Below are 21870 nucleotides of genomic sequence, written 5' to 3' on the forward strand. Positions count from 1 at the left end.
TTTCCTGCAAGCAACCATCATTTCTGTAGAATTTCCTCAAAGTAATATTACAATTGCATCAGTCTACGGCCCGCCTAAACACAAGATACTAAAACGAGACTTTGAAAGGTTTTTCAACGGTCTTGGAAATAAATACATAATAGCAGGGGACTATAACGCCAAGCATACTCACTGGGGTTCAAGTCTATGCAATCCCAGAGGACAAGAACTCTACAACTTAATTAACTCCAACAACTCAACACCAATATCGACAGGAGAACCTACCTACTGGCCAAGCGACATGCATAAAAAAACAGATTTACTAGATTTCTTCATTTGCAAAGGTATTCCAGAAAGAACCTTGAGAGCCTACTCAAGCTCGGACTTGTCTTCAGATCACTCTCCGGTAATTGTATCTTTTAGCAATACTGAACCAATCTGTAACCTCAACTTTCACCTTACAAATAAGTATACCAATTGGAGCAAATTTGGAGATAATCTGGATAATAATTTGGAATGCAACTTACCACTAAAATCTGAAAGAGATATTGATTTTGCAGTGAACTTTTTTAATGACTCACTCTATATCGCTGCACAAAACTCCACTCCATCAGTCGAGAACAACTTTTGTTTTAATTGTCCAACTTCAATCAAACGGCAAATCGCAATAAAAAGAAGACAAAGGAAAATCTGGCAAACCACACGATCACCGGTAGATAAATCCAATCTTAACAGAGCCTGCAAAGAGTTGAAACTCATGCTCCGGAACTTTAACCACCAAGTTTTTGAAGAGAAATTAAAACACTTAACTTCTACCAAAGAAACTAACTACTCACTTTGGAAAGCCGCAAAGAAATTTAAACAACCAGTCGCTCAAACGGTACCAATTAAAAAAGCCAAAAACTCCTGGGCTATAAGCCATGAGGATAAGGTCAATTACTTTGCCGACTATTTTGGAGAAGTTTTTCAATGTCCGCCCCAAAAATGCAGTTCTCAAGAAGAAGAATTTGTTTACCATGGCTTTGTAACATGTCTTCAGGACCACAAGTTCCGACAAGAAAGAAATAACAAAGTCCAAATCAGGTAAATCACCAGGATACGACAAGATCTCCTTGCGAATGCTGAAACACATTTCACCAAAGTCTATTAGGTTTCTGACAATTCTATACAATTCGATATGTAGACTTCAAATTTTTCCTCAAGCTTGGAAAAGAGCTAGGATTATCTTGATTCCAAACTTGGCAAAGATCCATCCTATACAACATCATACTAATAAGTCTATACTAATAAGTCTTTTACCCCTCCTTTCCAAAATACTCGAAAGATTGCTGCTTAAAAGAATTCTTGTCACATTGAACAATAATAATACAATTCCTTGTCATCAGTTCGGTTTTAGAAAGATGCATTCAACGATTGAACAAACCCATAGATTGGTGCATAAGATTAACGAAACTCTACAAGAAAAGAAATATTGCTCAGCTCTGTTCTTAGATACCACACAAGCATTTGACAAAGTTTGGCATACAGGACTTCTTTATAAAATAAAAAATACTTTACCCAATGACCTATTTCTATTAATAAAATCATACTTATCAAACCGAAGTTTCTACATAAACATTCTCAACATGAACTCACTTATTAAAATAATAAAATCAGGCGTTCCTCAAGACAGTGTTCTCGGCCCAATTTTGTTTTTAATTTTTACAGCTGACATTCCCACCTCACTTGACACAGACATAGCCTCATTTGCTGACGATATTTGCATACTTTCAAAACATGAAAATCCCACAACTGCTTCAGAGCAACTTCAACGTCACTTAACATCATTAGAAAAATGGGACAAACTGTGGAGTTTTGTGTATGAGAAATCATCCTACATCACTTTTACACTCAAACACGAGACGTCCCTCAGGTCGAACACGTAAAGTATCTGGGCATGCATCTGGACCGAAAACTGAATTGGAAAATTCACATGAAAAAGAAAAGGCAACAGCTTGAGGAAAAGTTACGTGAACTATATTGGTTAATGGGTAGGAGATCCCATCTTTCTGTACACAACAAACTACTGGTATACAAAGTTGTACTTAAGCCGATTTGGACATATGGCATAGCTCTTTGGGGCACCACATTTAAAATTAATGCTTACATCATTCAAAGGTTTCAGAACAAAGTTCTTAGGATCGCTTTAGGCGCCCCAGAATATACTCCCACCTGGCTGATCCATGATGACACACATATGCGCACTGTAGCCGAGGAAGTTAAAGGATTCGCTGTTAACCACAAAGACAACACCCAAATGAGTTGGACAACGCACTGCTATCCACAAACACAACACAAAGACACGTGTCACATTATATTACTTCTTATAAAGGAAAAATGCAACTGTGTATTTTTCACTATTGATATATCGATGTCATTTTTATATATAACTAGATGACCCGACAGACGTTGTCCTGTCCATGTCTACATTTTTTTTAATATAATATACTATTATTTACCGTCTACCTGAAAATTATAATTATTGTTTTTTAAATTACTCTCCACGCCAAAATGCATATACGTTTATAATATGAGCGATGTTAAATGTAGAACTGCTTTAAATAAAATGATGAGTCTCAATTTCCACACTATATTGGAATTTGAAGTCTTTTAAACGGTATAACATAATCATAACCATACTATAACACTGGTACTTCATGTTGGATTAAATTAATTTAATTTTTTATTATTTAAGATATCCAAAATTGCATCTTACACTTCTCTTAATCGATATCGTGAGGGCCGACTTGTATGTACTCATCTTTACTTTCCCATTTGTTGTTATAAAGTGAAATTTTTACGAATTTTAAAAATATTGTGGAAAGATTAGTAAAAGATGCAAAGAAATTATATATTAAAAATTTAATATCCAAATCTTGTGTTGGCGCCCCCTAAGGCGTGCGCTCTTATTTTTCACATGCATCGCATTAAAGGTAGGACCGGCCCTGATTAATACTTAATTTCATTTTTTAAGTGAATTAATTTGTCATATTTGTTCATATGTGTATAATTCAATCTGCCATACATATACAATATTTTATATTATTTTAATTTCTGGCACATCTCAGCTGCTTTTTGGCAATAATAATGTAGACATTACATTTTTCTTAATCATAATCATAAATTTATTATACATATTCTAATATTGTGTAGGTTCATAAGTGAATTGAAATTTTTGGCAGTTGATAGTTTACATTTATTTTCAATGCAAACAATGACATGTCGATTTTTGCATTTTTTTCCATTTATTTCTACAATATTGCACATACATCCCAGTACTTTATAATCACATACATCCTAGAAATTTCCTTAACAAACTTCAGAAAGATTTATCGAAATCCGAATAATCGTTAAGGAGGAGTATACAGTGAGTGCTTGTAATTTAATATGAACTTTATATAATAGCAATAAAGCTCAAATTGATTCTACGTTTTAGTTAAAAAACGTTTGTATGAGATAAAGAAAAGGGCTGTTTTTATGGGTTTTCCGGCAATTTTTCGATTTTTTCGCGCCGTAAGAACCATCTTTGGACTTCAACAAACATTTTAAAAAAAGAATTGGCCAAATTGGTCCAGGCGTTATTGAGTTATGCGCTTACCAACACATTTTGCGATCCATTTTTATATATAAGATTGCCAAAAGATTTACTTAATGCCTATTGTAATGTAATGTTGTAAATATATTGTTGAATAAAAAAATATATATTTTTAAGGATAAGATGATTATGAACTAATAATTATGTTTTTTTTTGCAGGCAGTTATAATATTTTTTGTAGCCGTTACTGTCGGAATATTAGGCGCGCCTGTGGATGATTACAAGAATGCGAAGATTATTAAATATGAAAATACTCCATTTGCTCCGGATAATGGATACAGATTTGAGTAAGTTGTAAATTCGGTACAATTTGTAGTCAAGTAAATAGTTTAAAATATCATGTCAGCGCAGACGAACAGTATATATGCGTAACCTAGCGTATTTTCACCAATAAATTCTCAAGTTTATACTCAAGTGTTTGCGCAAGTGTGTTCAACATTTCGGACTTGTCAATTAAGAGCTAAAAATATTCATGTCGACATTATAATTATGATATATTTCCTTGTGATCACTTCCATTATTTTAGTCATTTGCATTTGTATGCAGTATAAAAATTAATTTACACAGAGCGTTGCTTAGGCTTTCTTATACAGAATTTGTGCAGAAATGAATAACTATCGTTAAGATGATTATGTTGGATGACATTGTTTAATTATTTAAAAGCAAGCCGTAACTAATAAAGTAAATATTAGCTCATGCTCTTGCCAGGCTTATTCATGATAGTAATAATAATAAAGTTCAATTAAATTACAAATTAAATTTTATAATATAACCAGTAGCTGCACAATTCCGCTTCTGAAACAAAAAGAACTACAAGAAAAACATCTGAACAATAAATATAATGTTTGTCAACAATTTATCCGTAATAAAGTTTAATTTATAATTAGCTAAAAGTCTTATTTGAAATTATTTTTTAATGTTTATTGATATTCATGACTTAACACTTCACCCTAGACAATAGGAGTGATATTGCTATTGGGTCTACAAGCTCTTAAAAAAAGCTACGAATGCACAAAGCGACGGTATAATATATATATATATATATATATATATATTGATGAGTTATTTTGATTTGGGCAGTAACACCAAGTAAAAAAAAAAACTAAAGTAGTTGTAAAAACGTTATTTAACCATACATTTTGGTCTTCGTCGATACCGTCTTTAGTAGAACAACATTTATAAAAACAACATTTCATAAAAAATGTAGAAGAAAAATAATATAAAATTATACACTTATATATAAATACTTACAAAAAATTAATTACACAAAAATACACTACACAATTACACAGTAATAAACCAAGCTATTAATAATTGGAACATTTGGAACTAATGATTTTTTGACAATTTTTCGTTACATTCTAGTGTGTACAAAGTTGTTAACATCTAAAAACTGAATGAATTGTGTTTACAATTTTTTTTGTGAAAGTGTAAAAAGACGGGTAACCATATGTTTTTAAATAATAAAATAATAAAATACACGCTTATCATTCAGATTTGATGGAGTTTTGAAAAATGGTCAAAGATTATTTTATAGAAGTTGCAAAGCGAATTGTTGTCCGTTCTTTGTCCGGTTTTTGTTTTTGAAATTATTTTTATGTTATGATGTTCTTTTGTGCAAGTTTTGACTGGTTTCACCTACCTCAAACGCAATTAAAATTTGGTGAAGTTTATATATATATATATATATATATATTTATTTATTTATATATATATATATATATATCTACTTGACTTAAAAAAATATCAAAATCACATTAGTCGTGTAGAACCCCCTAGTAACAATAAAACAGTAGTAAAATGTAAACGTTACTTACTATTCGGACACACTAAAAGCTACTGCAACAGACCCCACGTATGTGCCAAATGTTCAGATAACCATAGTACTGCAGACTGTAAAAAATCGATCGACATACCGAACCGCTGCTATCACTGTTCTATGGAGCACACCGCCCATTATCGTGAATGCCCAATTTATCAAAAACTACAAAATAAAAAATTCAAAAATAGAAGAACAACATTACATAATCATAATATATCAAATATTGGAAATATTTCCAATAACGAAATATAAGGTCATTACCAAACCTACTCCCAAGTAGTTATACAAAATAACAACAGTACTGAAAACACAACAATTTCAGGACCGAACTTCACAGCTTTTCTCGAAGAAAATATGTTTAATCAACTGATTCAACAAAACACTATGTTGCTAAATATGCTTACAACTTTAGTAAATAAAATACAACACTAATAGTTAAATTTTTAGGAATTGCACTGTGGAATGCAAATGGAATCATTCTAAATATATTGGAAATTATTACATTTTTAAAAGTTAACCAAATAGACATCTTATTAATTAGTGAAACGCATTTCACAGATTTTTCGTATTTTAAAATACCTGGTTACAATATGCATCACTACATTCAAGCTCTTAGAGAAACCGCTATAATAATTAAAAGTACAATTGACCACTATCCATTACCAGTTTATCAATAAGATCACCTACAGGCAACTTCATTAAAAGTAAAGTTGCAGGCGAATAATATAACATTATCAGCGGTATACTGTTCACCACGAAATATAAATATAAATAAACAGAATGATTATAAACATTTTCTTTCACAATCAGGCCCAGAATTTATTGTAGGAGGAGATTACAATTGCAAACACACAAGATGGGGTTCGCGATTAATTACAGGCTTAGGCAAAGAATTATTAAATGCAAAAGATAAAAACGATCTCTCTTACATATCATCTGGAAGCCCAACATACTGGCCGAGCGGTATTAATAAAATACCGGATCTGCTGGATTTCTTCATAACTAAGAATATCAACGAAAAATACACTGAAGAAAAACATCTTTCGTCATATCATCTGACCATTCTCTAATAATTCTAACAATAGGAGTTGCATCAATACCTATAAAAAACAACGTATTGCTACATAATAAATTTACAAATTAGGAAAAAAATTCTCAACACACTAAATGAACGAACAATTTTTAAAATAAGTTTGAAAAATGAAGAAGATATCAATAAATCAAAAAAAGACTTAGTTCATAACATTCAAAAGTCAGTGTTACAAGCAACTCCAGAATTATATTTTCGTGATGTACAAGATGTTCCGCTGGAAATAAAAAATCTAATACAGGAAAAAAGGAGGGTAAGAGCTAAATGGCAACCTTACCACAGGTCAGAAAACAAAACTCTAAAAACAAAAAAAATATTTTAAACCTATCTAGAAAGGACAATTCTATCTGGCAGCCAATTCAGAATAATAAAGAACCAAAAATTCCAGGCACCGAAAATGACTGTGTAAAGTTAGGTGAGGTTCATATGAACGGATTTAGTTTTACTAAGTGGAAATAAATTTAGAAACATTATTTAGTATAATTTGGTAATTTTCGCAAAGTAAAGAGATACCATTCCTCTTATTCATACTATTTCTATCTAAGATAATGAAGCAAGATTGTGCAAATCGTCTCTAAATTACCAACTTATTATACTCATACGATGTCTTAATTCTAAAGCGATTTGCGGAAATAGTAGCTACAATACGCAACCAACAATATGCAAAATATAAATTTTATAAGTAACTAGCAAACCCGACGAACTCCGTTTCGCCACCAGAGTTTCGTGAGAAAGATGAAGAAATTTTTTGTTTGTTTTATATTTGAAAAGGAAAAATTTGATTTTTTTATACAACAGTAATGAGTTTATTTCGATTACAAAAATGAAGTGTTTTTTAGTTGAACTTCTCTAAGTAAATGAAAGTGAATCCGCAAATTATCCGTTTCATTGAAGTGCTCTCTGGTAAACCACATTTTTTGTTTTTTGGTCTGATGTTACCACAAACAAAGCGGATGGTTTTCCAACTCGTGAACAGGCAACGTATAAGTGCCCATGTGAAAAACAATGATTTTCTAAATAATATATTTGAAATTTATCCCGCAAACACTAAGCAAATGGCCTTGAGACTTGTAATTGCGAACGCAAGGCGAACTGCAAATTGCAATCGTTTGATGTCAAACGGAAGACCAGTCGGAATCATTGGTATGTCACCAAATCGCCAGCAATTTTTGATTGAATGGTGAAATTCAGTGCGTGTACATCATTATTCTTTGCGGCAAGAACTGCTCGTTGACTTAACCAAGCATAAATCTGATAATTCTCACTAATGTCATTTCTCGAGTTTTTAATTACGGTGCGTGAAGTTCCAGCAGCTTGCATTAAGGCACGATGCCATGCACCACTAATTTTCTTAGCTATAAACCTTGCGGAGCCCGAGACCTTTCCAAAGAATGCAAAATTGTCGACATCGACATAGAAGATTACAGTAAAAGGAAGTTTAAAACAGGAATAATCTGTTATATCGACCGCGCGCGTTTGTAATAGATATACAAGTATTTCAGGTCTTTTCAGATAAGATCTTTGCCTATCGATATGTCCTTTATCAGGCTTTCATGTTTTAAATTTGATTAGTGTTTTTTAAAAAATGTAATTTTTAACACCTTCTTTTTCAGGTTCAAGACCAGTGACGGTCAGTCCCGCAAAGAAGAGGGAGCATTTGTTAGACCCGATCAAATTCTGACTGTTAAGGGCTCCTACAGTTATACCGACACAAATGGCAAACTCGTCGAGGTCTCGTATAAAGCTGACGATAAGGGGTTTTTGATAGTCCCCGAGAGCGACATGACAGTGTCGCAGAGATTACCGCCTGGCGTCATCGAGTCTCTGTTGGGATAATGCAGTTTGGAGATTAGAGAAGCCGCGGAGGGTCAGATGACATTAGGAAAGGGCGACGGTTAAACAAAGGGACAAAAGGGTAAAATAAGAAAAATATAAGAAATTCAGTAACAGTTTAAAACAAAATATATAAAACATTTAAAAAAGAGACTAGGAATATTAGTAACTTTTTTGCAAGAAAATAGTAATAATTTTATCATATTATTGAATTGTTAAAATTAGTTAAAAATTATATAAATTACAATCCGATTGATATTTTTCATATTATAATAAAAATATTGTATATAATTAAATTTTAATATAAATTTCGATAAAACTTTTTAAGTGTTATTCATCATTTCACATGCTATTAAGTAGTATAAATAATAAAGCCTGCGTAATTTGCTTTTCAACTAATTTCAATCAATTCTTGATCAGCCATAATTTTATTAATTTATCAGTTAACTGGGAGAAAAGTAAATTAAATAGCAATTTGAACATAAAATCATATCATACAAAAAGAGGTAAACTGCACAACCAACCGTTCACATCTAAGGAACGGTTGTGACAGCGATTGAGGTCAGTAATGACAGGAATAAAAATAGGTTAAAAATAACAGATGTAAACTCCAAAATGGTTTTATAACGAGTGTTATTGTCGTTATATATCCGTGACGAATGTATGGGTGAGCATTCACACACATGTATAAAGTGCGCAGAATTACCCCTCCTCTTATATGCATATGAGAGTCATGAGAGAGGAGGTGTGTGTCCGAGTGTCTGGAAGTAGTCGGCAATTAACACTCGATGCTAAGAGTTGTCTTGATTATTTTTATTTTTATTATGTCGTTCTATATTATAAAATGTTATCTCTTTTACAATTTTATTCATTTTGTAGAAATCCACTATTTTCTTAGATACATTGTTTGTTTAAATCTTATCCAGATCATGTTATTTAACAAATGTCCTGAAGATAGAACATCTCTAGTACCGAAATGTTGACAAGTAATAACTTGCAAGCAGTAACTTGCGTACAGTTTTTCAAACGATCAGAATGCTTCAATGATTGGAGCTTTTGCAGATCTTTTAATGTATTTTATTTATTTTGATTTAATATTTAATTTTTGATTTTTTTCTGTTAAACTGTTGTATTGGTTGGTTGGTGTTCACATTTTTGGTTGTTTTTATCTTCACGTGGAGTAGTTATAGTAATGGTCCGAAAATCGAAAATAAAATTTTTTGCATTTTCCACGTTTTGAACGTTTCTGAATATTTTGGCATACCTCAGAAAAAAATGATGTGTGCGTGTGTGTTTTGTGTGTCCGTACTTTTTCGTTCACGTTTTCGGGCGCACGGATCAACCGATTGGAATAGTTAAAAAAACATTCGATTCCTATTGATAGGGAGATGTGCTGTGAAATGATATAAGTAGTTGGTAGGAGGTCCAACCCTATCCTGGTGCCTTGGGTCAAGCAGTAGGAGTAAGTTTGAATCACAAAAATTTGTAAATTTGTAAAATAGACCTCTTCGGAATCGCGAGTACTTTCAGTAAGATGTTAGCTGAAAGAGATATGTTTCTTGCTTCTGATCCAATATAAAAATCCACTTGTTGAACTGTACACTTTATTTATTCTTTCTTATTACAAATTCCAACAGACATAATCTTCTCTTAAGATATTCTAAGACTACTTTAAACTCTCTCTTAAGACATCACTAGACTAGACTCTCTCTTAAGACATCACTAGACTAGACTCTCTCTTAAGACTCACTAGACTAGACTCTCTCTTAAGACTCACTAGACTGGACTCTCTCTTAAGACTCACAAAACTCGATGGACGATCACTATTCTATTTATTAGGTATAGGACGTGACATATGTGCACTTCCGCATTCGCGCTCTCGCCATGTACTTTGATTATCTATCAAAACCGCACGATTTGCATCATTTCACAATAGCTATTAGCTTTTGGCAAAGGCAAGTCCAGCCGTTGCGGAGATAAAGAGCAAAGAGTGCAGAAAATAGAAATCTAGTTTTTGAGAGAACGGAGCATCCGATTTGAATAATCTAAAACAGATTCACTTTGTAATGATTGGAAGAAGTGGTGATTAGTTTATGGCAAAGGCAGGCTCAACCATTAACAAATGGCAGTTTCTGAGAGAAATGAGAATCCGATTTGAATGAATCAAAAAAAAAAATTGAGATAAACATTTTTCATTTCAATATATTTTTTTGATTATCAAAAATTTTAATTCTGGTTAAAGTTATAAAGCTTGGAAAAATCTGGACTCCGACTTGTAAACAATTTTAGTACAACGACTAGCACTATTTTTACCAAAAAAACGCTTATCGAAGAACTATGAAATCTCGTCTATCAACTAAAATGCCTACTAGACTGTAATTTGAATTACATAGAAGAAACAAGCCAGAAATTAAATAAAGGTTTTTTACAACAACACAAAAATAATTCAAATAATCCCAGACAATTTAAAACTATGCTTGGGGACCACATTAATACTTTAAAACCCAATATAGACTTTTCGAACCTGACTGTACTACAATTTGAACAAAACTACGCAAACATAACCTGAAAGTTCAGCCAATTAAATGCGAATTTTTAAGACGCAAAATAACTTATTTGGGCCATAATCTCGGAGAAGGGTGTTACACGTGATCCTAATAAGGTACAAGTTTTTTTTTTTTTTTTTTTTTGTTACAATTTATTTTTGTTAATCAAGACTTTAATGTCTTATTTACAAAATTGATATGAGCAAAAAAAATACAAAAAAACAAAAAATGCAATACATTGAACATAAAATGAAAAAAGTTAAAATAAAAATAAAATTAAAACAGTAATACAAAAATAATAACATAAATGAACGATGACGTGATGATGTATGCCGCGTACTACGTCAGGACGCGTGCAGACATTGGGCTAGGTGTTTGGTAGATCGGAAGGCCATTTCTTGCTCAATCTTCTTATCGGTCTCTGAATCGCTTGAATTGTAGGATTTGCATGTTGAATTTGTTGTTGAAAGATGAACTTCTAATCTTGATCATTTCGTTGACTGTTGAGATTTTCAAATCCTTATGTAGGCAAAAATTCGAAATATACCAAGGCGCATTAGTAAGGATACGCAGAATTTTATTCTGGCACCTTTGAATGATGTTTATGTTAGATTTGCATGAGCAACCCCATAGTTCGATTCCATAAGTCCAAATGGGCACTATGATAGTTTTATACAAAAGTACCTTGTTATCGAGAGAGATTTCAGATTTCCTCCCAAAAAGCCAGTAAAAATCTTTTATTTTCAGTTGGATTTGTTTCTTTTTATATTCAATGTGCGTTCTCCATGTCAATTTCGAATCAATGTGCATGCCTAAATATTTAACAGAATTGCATAGTGGAATTATTGAATTGTTCATGATGATAGGTGGACTGTTGTGATGTTTTAGAGAAACAATTATGTGCTGAGATTTTTCGATATTGATTTTGATATTCCAATCTAAAAACCATTTTTCGAGACTAGATAAATAATTTTGTAACTGACAAGTTGCTGTTCTAATATCGGAATTGCATGAAATAATTGCTATGTCATCGGCGTAAGTGCATATGGTTAGAAGATCATCTGTGGGCATATCGTTTGTGAAAAGAAGATAAAGTACAGGGCTTAGCACACTGCCCTGTGGTACCCCGCATTCTATATTTCTGATGCTCGAAGTCACATCTTTAATTTTGATTCTAAATTTTCTATTAAGCAAATATGAGCTTAAGATATTGAAGTAGTTTGGAAAAGTTGTTTTGATTTTATATAGGAGTCCTGAGTGCCAAACCTTATCAAAAGCCTGACTAACATCTAAGAATACGGCTACGCTGTGTTCCTTTCTATTCATGGCTTCAAGAATACGAGACACCGTTCTGTTGCATTGTTGAATTGTAGAGTGATTTTTTCTGAAGCCAAACTGATGGTGAGGAATCCAACTATCATTCGGATGATCTTCTGACAATCTCTGCAACAAAAGTCTCTCTAAAATTTTCGATAATATCGATAAAAGACTGATAGGACGGTATGAACTAGCAGTGTGATGGTTTTTGTTTGGTTTAGCGATCATAATAATTTCTGCAGTCTTCCACGCTGTGGGCCAATAATTGTATTGAAGTATGGCGTTGAAAATATTTGTTATATATAAAATACCTTTTGTAGGCAATTCTTTTAACATCTTTGGAGTAATTTTATCCATACCCGGCGAAGATCTATTTTTTATCCTTTTTATTTCACATAAGACATCATTTGGTGAAAAATGTCCTAACGGTGTAGAATGTATGGGTTGATTTACGAAATTGTTAATTAAATTATTCTGGGAAATATTTCGAGCGCTAAAAATGCTACTTAGATGATCAGCAAATGCCTCCGCTTTTTCTTCGTTGCTTTTTGCCCAAATGAATCCGTTTTGGTTGGTTATTTTCAGAGGAGGGTTTTGTTGTAGGGGTTTACTTTTGTTTCTGATTGGTTTCCATATGGAATTATCGTATCTATTTAGCTGCAATATATACGACCTGAATGTACAATTCTTCCATTCTTTCATTTTTTTCCTCAGCGTGTTATTGAGATGATTGAGCGATGTCTTATCCGTTGGTAGATGAGAATGTTGCCAGGTACGTCTTGCTCTTCGTTTCTGTGCAATTAGCTTCTTAATCTCTTGCGGAATTATTAGATTATCATTTCTTGGAATAATGTTCGGGGTGATCTGCTTGGTTGTTTCACGTACAATCTCAGAAAAATAATCTATATTATTTTCTATATCAATAACGCTTGTAGGCCTAGACTTTGGAAATAATTTTGAATCAAGTATGGATTTGAATTGAATCCAGTTAGAAAGATTGTTGTGTAGAATATGATTGTTGATAACTGGAGTAGGAAATGTGCTAAACGTCACAAGTATTGGAGAATGATCTGAAGAGAGATCGTAACTAGATTCAACATTGAGATTTGAAAGATCAATACCTTTCACAATAAAAAAATCTAAAAGGTCTGGAACTTTAGTAGGGTCAGAAGGCCAATAAGTTGGACTGCAAGTTGAAATAAAGGAGAGGTTATTTTGCCCTATGGCTGCATGAAGAATCTTTCCTTTGGCTGTAGTCAGTCTAGAACCCCAGGCAATATGTTTACAATTAAAGTCACCACCAATGATAAATTTATTACCTAATTGAGAGAAAAATGAAGAAAACTGAGCACAAGAAATTTTGAATCTTGGTGGACAATAAACAGCAGAAACACAAAAATTATATAAATTTGTTTCAACAGAAAATTGAGTTGCTTGTAGAAAATCATCAGAAATATTTGGTAGAACAAAATGCTTTATATTATTTTTGATTAATATAGCCGAACCGCCGCGAGCCCTGCCACTTGGGTGATTTGAATTATAAGTAGTGTAGTTATAAATTTTAAAGTAGTTTTTTTCAGTGAAGTGAGTTTCTGCGATTAATAAGATATCTATTAAGTTTAACTTTAAAAAACATTCTACTTCATTTTTGTGAGGTATTAAACCGTTGGCATTCCATTCAGCAATTTTAATTATTTTTGCCATTGCTTTTGTTGTTGACTAACGTGGATAACATATTTATTATTATGGTGTTCTGTTGCAAAAGCTGATTGAAGATATTTTTAAATTCTAAAATAAGTGTTGCTAGAGAATCAGAATCGGGATTTGAAGGTGAATGATTAGAAGCAGAGTAATTGTTTTTTGCAATGTCTGCATAGGATGAATTTTGAATTGTTGGATTTAAGGCCGGAGAAATGTTGTTTATTTTATTATTAGAATTAGAATTATTAGAATTATTAAAATTTTGGTTATTTGGATTAGGATTTATGACTGATTGATTTACTGGAGTTTTGTTTCTTTGTTCTATAATTTTTTGGAAGTATGAGCAACCGCGATAATTAGCTGGATGAGCACCGTCGCAAAAATAACAACATGCCGGAGCATTCGGATCTTTGGTACAAGCTTTAGTATTATGATTGTCACCGCATTTTAGGCAAGCAAATGGTCTATTGCAGTATTTTTTGGTGTGATTAAAGAGTTGACAGCGAGTGCATTGTATAATGTTGTTGGACTTTCTCGGTGGTTCGACGCGTATTATGCAGTTGAATAATTTATAAATGTTATAAATATTTTTGTTATTTCTATTTGGTTCCAGATCAACAAAAAACATATTAAGAGGTTCTTTTGTTATTCTATGTCTAATATTTAGGATATTACGTACGACATGACCCTGTTTTAATAGTTCTAATTTAATTGCATCTGTACTTGTTGAAAAGTGTACATTTCTAAGAACAACCCTATAAGCCTTCTCTTCTTTTAATTGATATGTATGATATACGGCATTAGTTTCTTTTAGATGTCTGGATAAAGTTCGAAAATGGTCGACAGAATTACATAGAATTTTAAATGTATTGTTAGCTAAACTTCTCAGGAAATATTGATCATGCGGAATTATTTCATTTAATTGATTAGACATATCATTAATATCGTCAACTCCGTAAATAAATATTGGAGGGGGCTTACTGACTGGGGCCGGTTTAACTAAGTTGTCATCATTAGCTGTGTCTATTGTTGAAAGGGCCGAAAATCTATTTTGAATATTGACATCTATTCCTAATGGTTCAAATGAAGTTTTTCTTTTTTTGAAATTGACTACTTGCCATGAATTAGGAGGTTTCTTGACATCAGAATGTGGTTGAGTGAGGCTTGTAGATGCATTATTACTAGATGATATTACTTCCTGTCTTGAGTTAGAAACTGATGAAGTTGAACGCAGCGAGACCTTTTCCGATGTAAACATATTGGTCCGACCTTCTTCGCGAAGTATCTTGCTGAATTTGCTGGATCCAATAACGGTCTTTCGTAGTTTTGGGATTTCTGATGGTTTACTGTCCGATTCCATATTCGCTTCTATATCTTGATTGAAACGTAAGACATTTTTTTGATTCCACAAACGCACATTAGAATCTCGATTATGTATGGTTTTTTGTAAGCAATTATTTAATTATCTGTACACTTTTGTAAGCTTTTCATGCAATTTTAATAAACCGTAAAATTCAATCTCTAATAAGGTACAAGTGGTACAAAATTTTTCAGCGGCAAGGAACCAGAAATATATTAAAATGTTCCTAGGTCTAGTCGAGTATTACCGTAAATTTATGAAAGGCTTTGCAAAAATAGCTAATCCATTAAATGTATTGTTGAGAAAGGTTGAACCATGGAATGGGAAACCTAAACAGGAAGTATCTTTCAACGAGTTGAAGAAGGCAATTTACAATGCACCAATTCTCCAATATCCTGATATTGATAAAACTTTTATTTTGACGACTGACGCTAGTGGGGAAACAATCGGCGCAGTCTTAGCTCAGGAAGGGCCCGCAGATGAGGTGCTAGTAGCATTTGCATTCAGGCAGCTCAACAGACACGGGAAGAACTACGCGGTTATAGATAAAGAACTATTGGCCATAATATGGGGTGTACGACAATTCAGACCGTATATGTATGGTCATAAATTCTTAATCTACACGAACCATCAACCGCTGACTCATCTCTATAACTGTAAGAAGCTAGGCATATCCGATGGAAGCTGGCCATGGATGCGTACAACTTCAACGTAAACAAGCCAACAAAAGCCAACGGTCGCAACATCAATAATGAAAATATAGAAGAAAAGATGGTGTTCATGCTCGGGAATGTATACGAGAAATTTGTGCATTTGAAAAACAATACAACAATCAGAGATAACATTAACCAAAAGTTATGTTTACCCCCAAAAAAGAACCGATTTCCTTCCATGTGATGAACGAACGGTAATGAGAAGCATTCAGGTAGTTAATGGGGTTTCATATGCACGTTTTGGTGTAGAAAGTTCTATTGATACATTCTACGCCTTCTATGAAAATGTACAAGAACTGCCCTATTAATATTGAATTAAATTAAATTGTAATTGTGACATTTTAGCCGATCCAGTTAATGATCTAGGAACAAAATGGTAAACCTTTTGTTGTTGCGGTGCATCATGGCCAAGGAAAGCCAAATAATGCCAAAATATATTTATTGGAATTTGTCATGGCAGATAAAAAACATTTTATTGAATGGCATAGTGTTTGAATAAAACAAATGTCAGATAGAGATTTCGAAAATCGTTTGTGATAGCCCTGTAAGGTCTTTCATCACATATGTGTAAGATCATGAAGGATATTTTAGTTGTCCAAAATGCATTCAGAAAAGGTATTTTGATAACCATATTATGATGCCAGATATGAATTGTCAACTGAGGACCGATGAAAGTTTTAGGTTGCGCCTTCAAACTGAACATCATATAGGTAGTTCTATACTAGAAGAACTAGACATTTGGTGCCACAAATTGCATTGGACTACATGCGCTTAATTTGTTTGGGGGTGAGAAAAAGTCTCCTTGGGATTAAGATAAATAGTCAAAAAGATTTGCGATTAAATGGCATTGATAAAAGTAATGTAAGCATAAAATCATTGAAATTAAATCTTTCGTACCAAAAGAGTTTTGAATGAATATAAAAGATGGTAAACAACTGAATTTAGACAATTTCTATTGTATACTGGATTGACATTTTTTTAACTTATTTTCAATGAGAGTCCATAACCGCTAGACGTACCTTCCCAAAAATTCGGTCAGTTCTTCATCTTGTTAATACAAGTAAAATGTAATTTGAATTACTAAAATCGGACGCTCCGTTCTCTTAAAAAATGAGTTACCATTTTTGGCACTTTTTGCTCCGTATCTTCAAAACGGCTAGACCTGCCTAAGCCAAAAACTAATCAGCACGTGCCCTTATTAATAGAAATCGAATGTTTTTTGAATAATTGAAATCGGTTGAACCGTGTTCCTGAAATCGTCGACAAAAATTTGTATCCGCACACACACACACATACATCCATTTTTTCTTAGGTATGCCCAAATGTTCAGAGACCTTTGAAAGGTAAAGAAATATAAAAATTTTCATTTCCAATTTTTTTGCAATTACTATAACTTGCCCTACGGAAAGTTAATAATTTCTAATAAAAAAACTTACGTTTAGTACAAGTGTTTAATTTGTTTTATTATTTTCAAGGAACAGGGTAAAATATTCTTTTGATCTTAAATCTCGTTGATTTTGCATTAAATCAACATTTGTACTACGATGTATCCTTGAAATGTTTATTTATCTATGCCGATTTCTTCGTTGATATCGGTAGGGTAGGGCGGGGCTAGTTGAGCATAGGGACAAGTTGAGCAATCGAAATATCTCGAAAACTATTCACCGTCCGTTTAGGCATTATAAGCGAAAAGATAAAGGTTTGGGAGAAATAAAGATCCCGCGATCGCTAGTGGCCGCTGGACAAATGAGTGAGGCTCACGGGCGTTTTGTTTATTTTGAGACTAAAAAGTAAAAATGTAATTCATCGCGAGTTTTCGTCTGGTTTAGTCAAATGTTATTTATTTTTAATCCGGTAAATGTTATTCTTCCATATAATTATAGAACTTTTAATATGCACAGAGATTCTGGGTATAATTCTCACGTTTTTTTATAAACTCACTTTTATTTTGAAATTCCGAGTTGGGGTTAGTTGAGCATAGTTGCTAAACTTGTTCTGTCACTAAGACAATAACCATTAACTTCCAAAAATTAATTATTATTTTCAAGATTTAATCTAAGTCTATGAGTAATAATATAAATGAATAATGATTTTAAACAAAAATACTAAATATAATGGTAAAATAATTCCTAAGATACGATATTGTTTTGTTGATTCTACTTTTGGTTAATTATTCAAAGAAAATTACTATAAGTTTTGTTTTCTCTGTCAGTAAAGACTATAAATATAGGACTGGTTATTAAAAACTTATTTTATTTCATTACTAATCGACATTGAACCTATGATTTTATTATACTTTCTTAGTGCTCAACTTGCCCCACCTATGGGATACATTGAGCATACTTGACTTTTTGCATTTAAACAGCTGTAGCTTTTAAATTTTACTTTTTACCAAAAAAATAGTATTAACACTTTTGTTAAGCGATAAATCCATTAAGCCGTATAGCAATTTATTGAGACTTTTCATTGAGGAGCTACATCCGTTTAAGTAAAAATTTGCTCAACTAGCCCCGCCCTACCCTGCGCATACCATAGATAAGAAAGCATAAAATGACGCATACAACGCCGGTACGCATACAACGACAGATCTCTATTCACATACGCGACGACTAACCACAATCGAGCCGTATTCAAATATCATCGAGAGCGAATGACGAACCATTGGCACTCGACTCTTATCTTATCGACTCTTATCTGCCGGAACGCATTTCCGTTGTATTTGTACCGATTTACACCCTATTCGCGCCTATAGAAGCTATACTTCAAAAATTATTAAAATTGAATTGAATTATTTTTTAATTTCTGATCAGCAACCTGATAATTGCTGTATGACATATGACAATAAAATAGTTATGATAAAAAATATAATAATGCATGACAATGATTTATTTCTAGATTGTGAAGAAGTTATTGAAACGCATTCTTTATTTTTGATTCCAATCGATTCACAATCACTTGGTATATATGTTTTTGATAAACCGAAAAGTAAAGATGTAAAAGTAAAATTAAATTCGTAATCCTTCCCAAATCAATCGTTTTAAAAAGAAATATATGAACCCAGTAAACCACAAAACGTAATTCGTCGGATAAAAATGCGTTCAACTATATAATCAGTGGTGTTGTGCTAATATTTTTTTTGCCTGAACGCTAAAATTGGAAAACCGGTTTTTATGTTTGTTCCGGTTCCTTTCGAAAAGGAAAGAATTAAAAATCATTACAAAATCCATTTTGTGCACATATATGTATGTTTATAACAATAATAGTAAATTTATAAATTATTACAATAATAATAAATTTATAAAATTCACTTATTAAATCACTTTCTGTATGTAGCAATTTATTTCAAAACTTTTTTTGCCGGAACGCGTTCCGGCTCAAAAATGATTTGCCGGAACGACGTTCCGGTGCGTTCCGGCTCGACAACAACACTGACTATAATTGCTCCTGTCCTGCTACTTTATTTCCACAATTTTAACATTTCGTCACTTAACTAACTTTATAAATGTATAATGTTCATTTGTAGATCGCAGGGATCGCCCATATTATACGCAATATGAAGAAAAAAAGAAGTCCATTCGCTACGGCAGTCCCAGTGTCACTCCTATTAATTTTACATTCATATGAAATTATAAAGGCTAAGCTAGCTATAATATGCGTATATCTTCAATAACATTTTTAATGTTTAACTGTTAAAATACAACACTATAAAATGTATGTAGTAGTTACAATTTGTTAGTAGCCCATGCCTATGATGGAAAAATGTAGATAAAATAAAATAAGGAAACTCTTCGTTTTATGATCGAGGTTACATATTATGTGTAAAGATAATTTTGTATAACAAATAGCATTGTTGTTTTTAAACTTCAATTTTAATTAGTATTTATTTATAATTGAAAGCGTAAATTTATTTGGTAAACAATTAACAGAATTATTTTTTAGAAAATCTATTATTTATGAAAAATGTATAGTTCAAAAATGGCAAAAAATAAAAATAAAAAATTAGAGAGTAAAGAAAAGGTTATATAAAGGAAACCAGAATTGAAATTTAGAATCCACTCCGTAATAATGAAAAGATAATAGATATGATAATTTTTATTTTATGAATTAAGCTACAATAAAAACGATAAAAAATAAAGGCTTAATTTGAAAAAGTGTAGATGCTGGAATGTCTACAAGTCTTGCTACAATTTCTCATTGTAAAAATGTTGCGACGAAAAATATGGAGAACGGTTTGATAATCTGGATAGAAGAACAAAATCAAAAACCAATTACTATCGATACCAGCTCCATAAAAATAAGCATTAAAAATTTATGAAAAATCAAGAATCAATTGCCGTCTACATCTGCAAATCAGGCCACTTCCCAAACAAGAAACGGCTGGTTCCAACGTTTTAAGCAAAGTCACATGTTACATAGTCTAAGGATATTAAAAGGTGAGGAAGGATATGCGGATTTAAAGCTGCACAAAAATTTTCTCTGAAATTAGCGAAAATTGTTGCTAGAAAGTCCTACAGTCCTTCTCAGGTGTTTAATATCGACGAATAGGGATTATTTTGAAAAAAAATGTCCGAGAGATTTTTTTTAGCTAAACACAACAAATCCGCTAGAGGCTACAAAGGTGCAAAAAATCGCATAACAATTTTTTTTATAGTAATGCTATTGACGATTACATTATGAAACCATTTGCATTTAATAAAGCCATAAAGCCTCGTTCGTTCAAAGACATAGAATCTTCCGGTATATAGGAGCGCTAATAAGAAATATTGGTAACCGCTCCCATGTTCAACGATAGGTTCCAAAACTTTCACCTGTCAGGTGTGAAAAATTAATCAATCAAAAAAGGGCTACCTTTCAGGGTTCTTCTCTTTCTTGATAATGCTCCTGGTCTACCTCAAGATTTACAATAGGACAATATTGAAATAGTATCTCTACCTAAAAATACAACTACTATGTTACAATCCGGGATAATTTCTACGTTCAAAACACTGCACATTATATAGTCCTTCAATTATATTTTGGATCAAATCGAAACTAAAATTTTTTTTATCAATTATTAATGCTTAAAAAAATTCACAATCTTCGATTAAATTGAAATGAAACAATCAACACTCCATCTCCATATAGTAAAAGATAACAATCGTAAACAGTCTCTAGAAAATGAATAATCTCAGATTATTGAGACGAGTCATACACTATACGTAGTAATCGTTGAAAGCGATGAATCAACTAAAGCCTTTTTTAATATAAGATATATAACTGAAAATATTTGTCAAATGAAGCAGACTGATCAAAACTAATAAAGATCAAGCCTAGTGCAAAATAAACTTCAGATGTGTCAAGCGGCCAAAAATACAAGAAGCCGGCAAATGTGACACATCCGCGGAAACGCTAAAGTACGTTACCTACATGAAGGCTTACCCGGCTAGCTTCAAAAAATACATTATTAGACAAAATTACATTAAAACAAGAAATGAAAAGTCCTAAAAAACTGACTAAGGGCTTCGCAGATGCCTCACAAAATGAAAGAAAATTTTCTGCCTCACGTGAGAGAGAATCTGCGAGTCAGCAGAATCACTATATCCAGAAAAGTTAATAAGATGCAGCGTCGAAACACTCGAATCTGCTTGACAATATTTTAGAAACCCTGTTGTGGAACACACAGAATAATATTACTATATTTTATTACCTTCATACAAGATAGCAATAATAAACCCTCATCTCTTATTATATAATTCCGAAATAATAAATAATCCCTCTCATTGTCATGCATCCCGTCCTTAAATCTATCATCATACCATTAATCAATTTTTCTAAGAACCTTTAATTACCTGTTCCCGGTTCAATTCCACGTACCATGAAATCGCCGGTTAATACC

At 32.5% G+C, this 21870-nt stretch overlaps 1 protein-coding gene across 1 annotated transcript; it reads left to right on the forward strand.

Annotated features, from left to right (window-relative positions):
* Positions 1-1379: 1379 nt before the first annotated feature.
* On the forward strand, positions 1380-8361 carry LOC113388792 (larval cuticle protein 1-like). The gene is made up of 3 exons (XM_026626006.1): positions 1380-1493; positions 3773-3900; positions 8139-8361. Exons 1-3 carry the CDS (start codon positions 1380-1382, stop codon positions 8359-8361), a joined length of 465 nt encoding a protein of 154 aa, XP_026481791.1.
* Positions 8362-21870: the final 13509 nt, after the last annotated feature.

The sequence above is a fragment of the Ctenocephalides felis genome, unplaced genomic scaffold, assembly GCF_003426905.1.
Source record: "Ctenocephalides felis isolate EL2017-DRISC unplaced genomic scaffold, ASM342690v1 CF-g0.4_SCAFFOLD_00845, whole genome shotgun sequence".
NCBI lineage: Eukaryota > Metazoa > Arthropoda > Insecta > Siphonaptera > Pulicidae > Ctenocephalides > Ctenocephalides felis.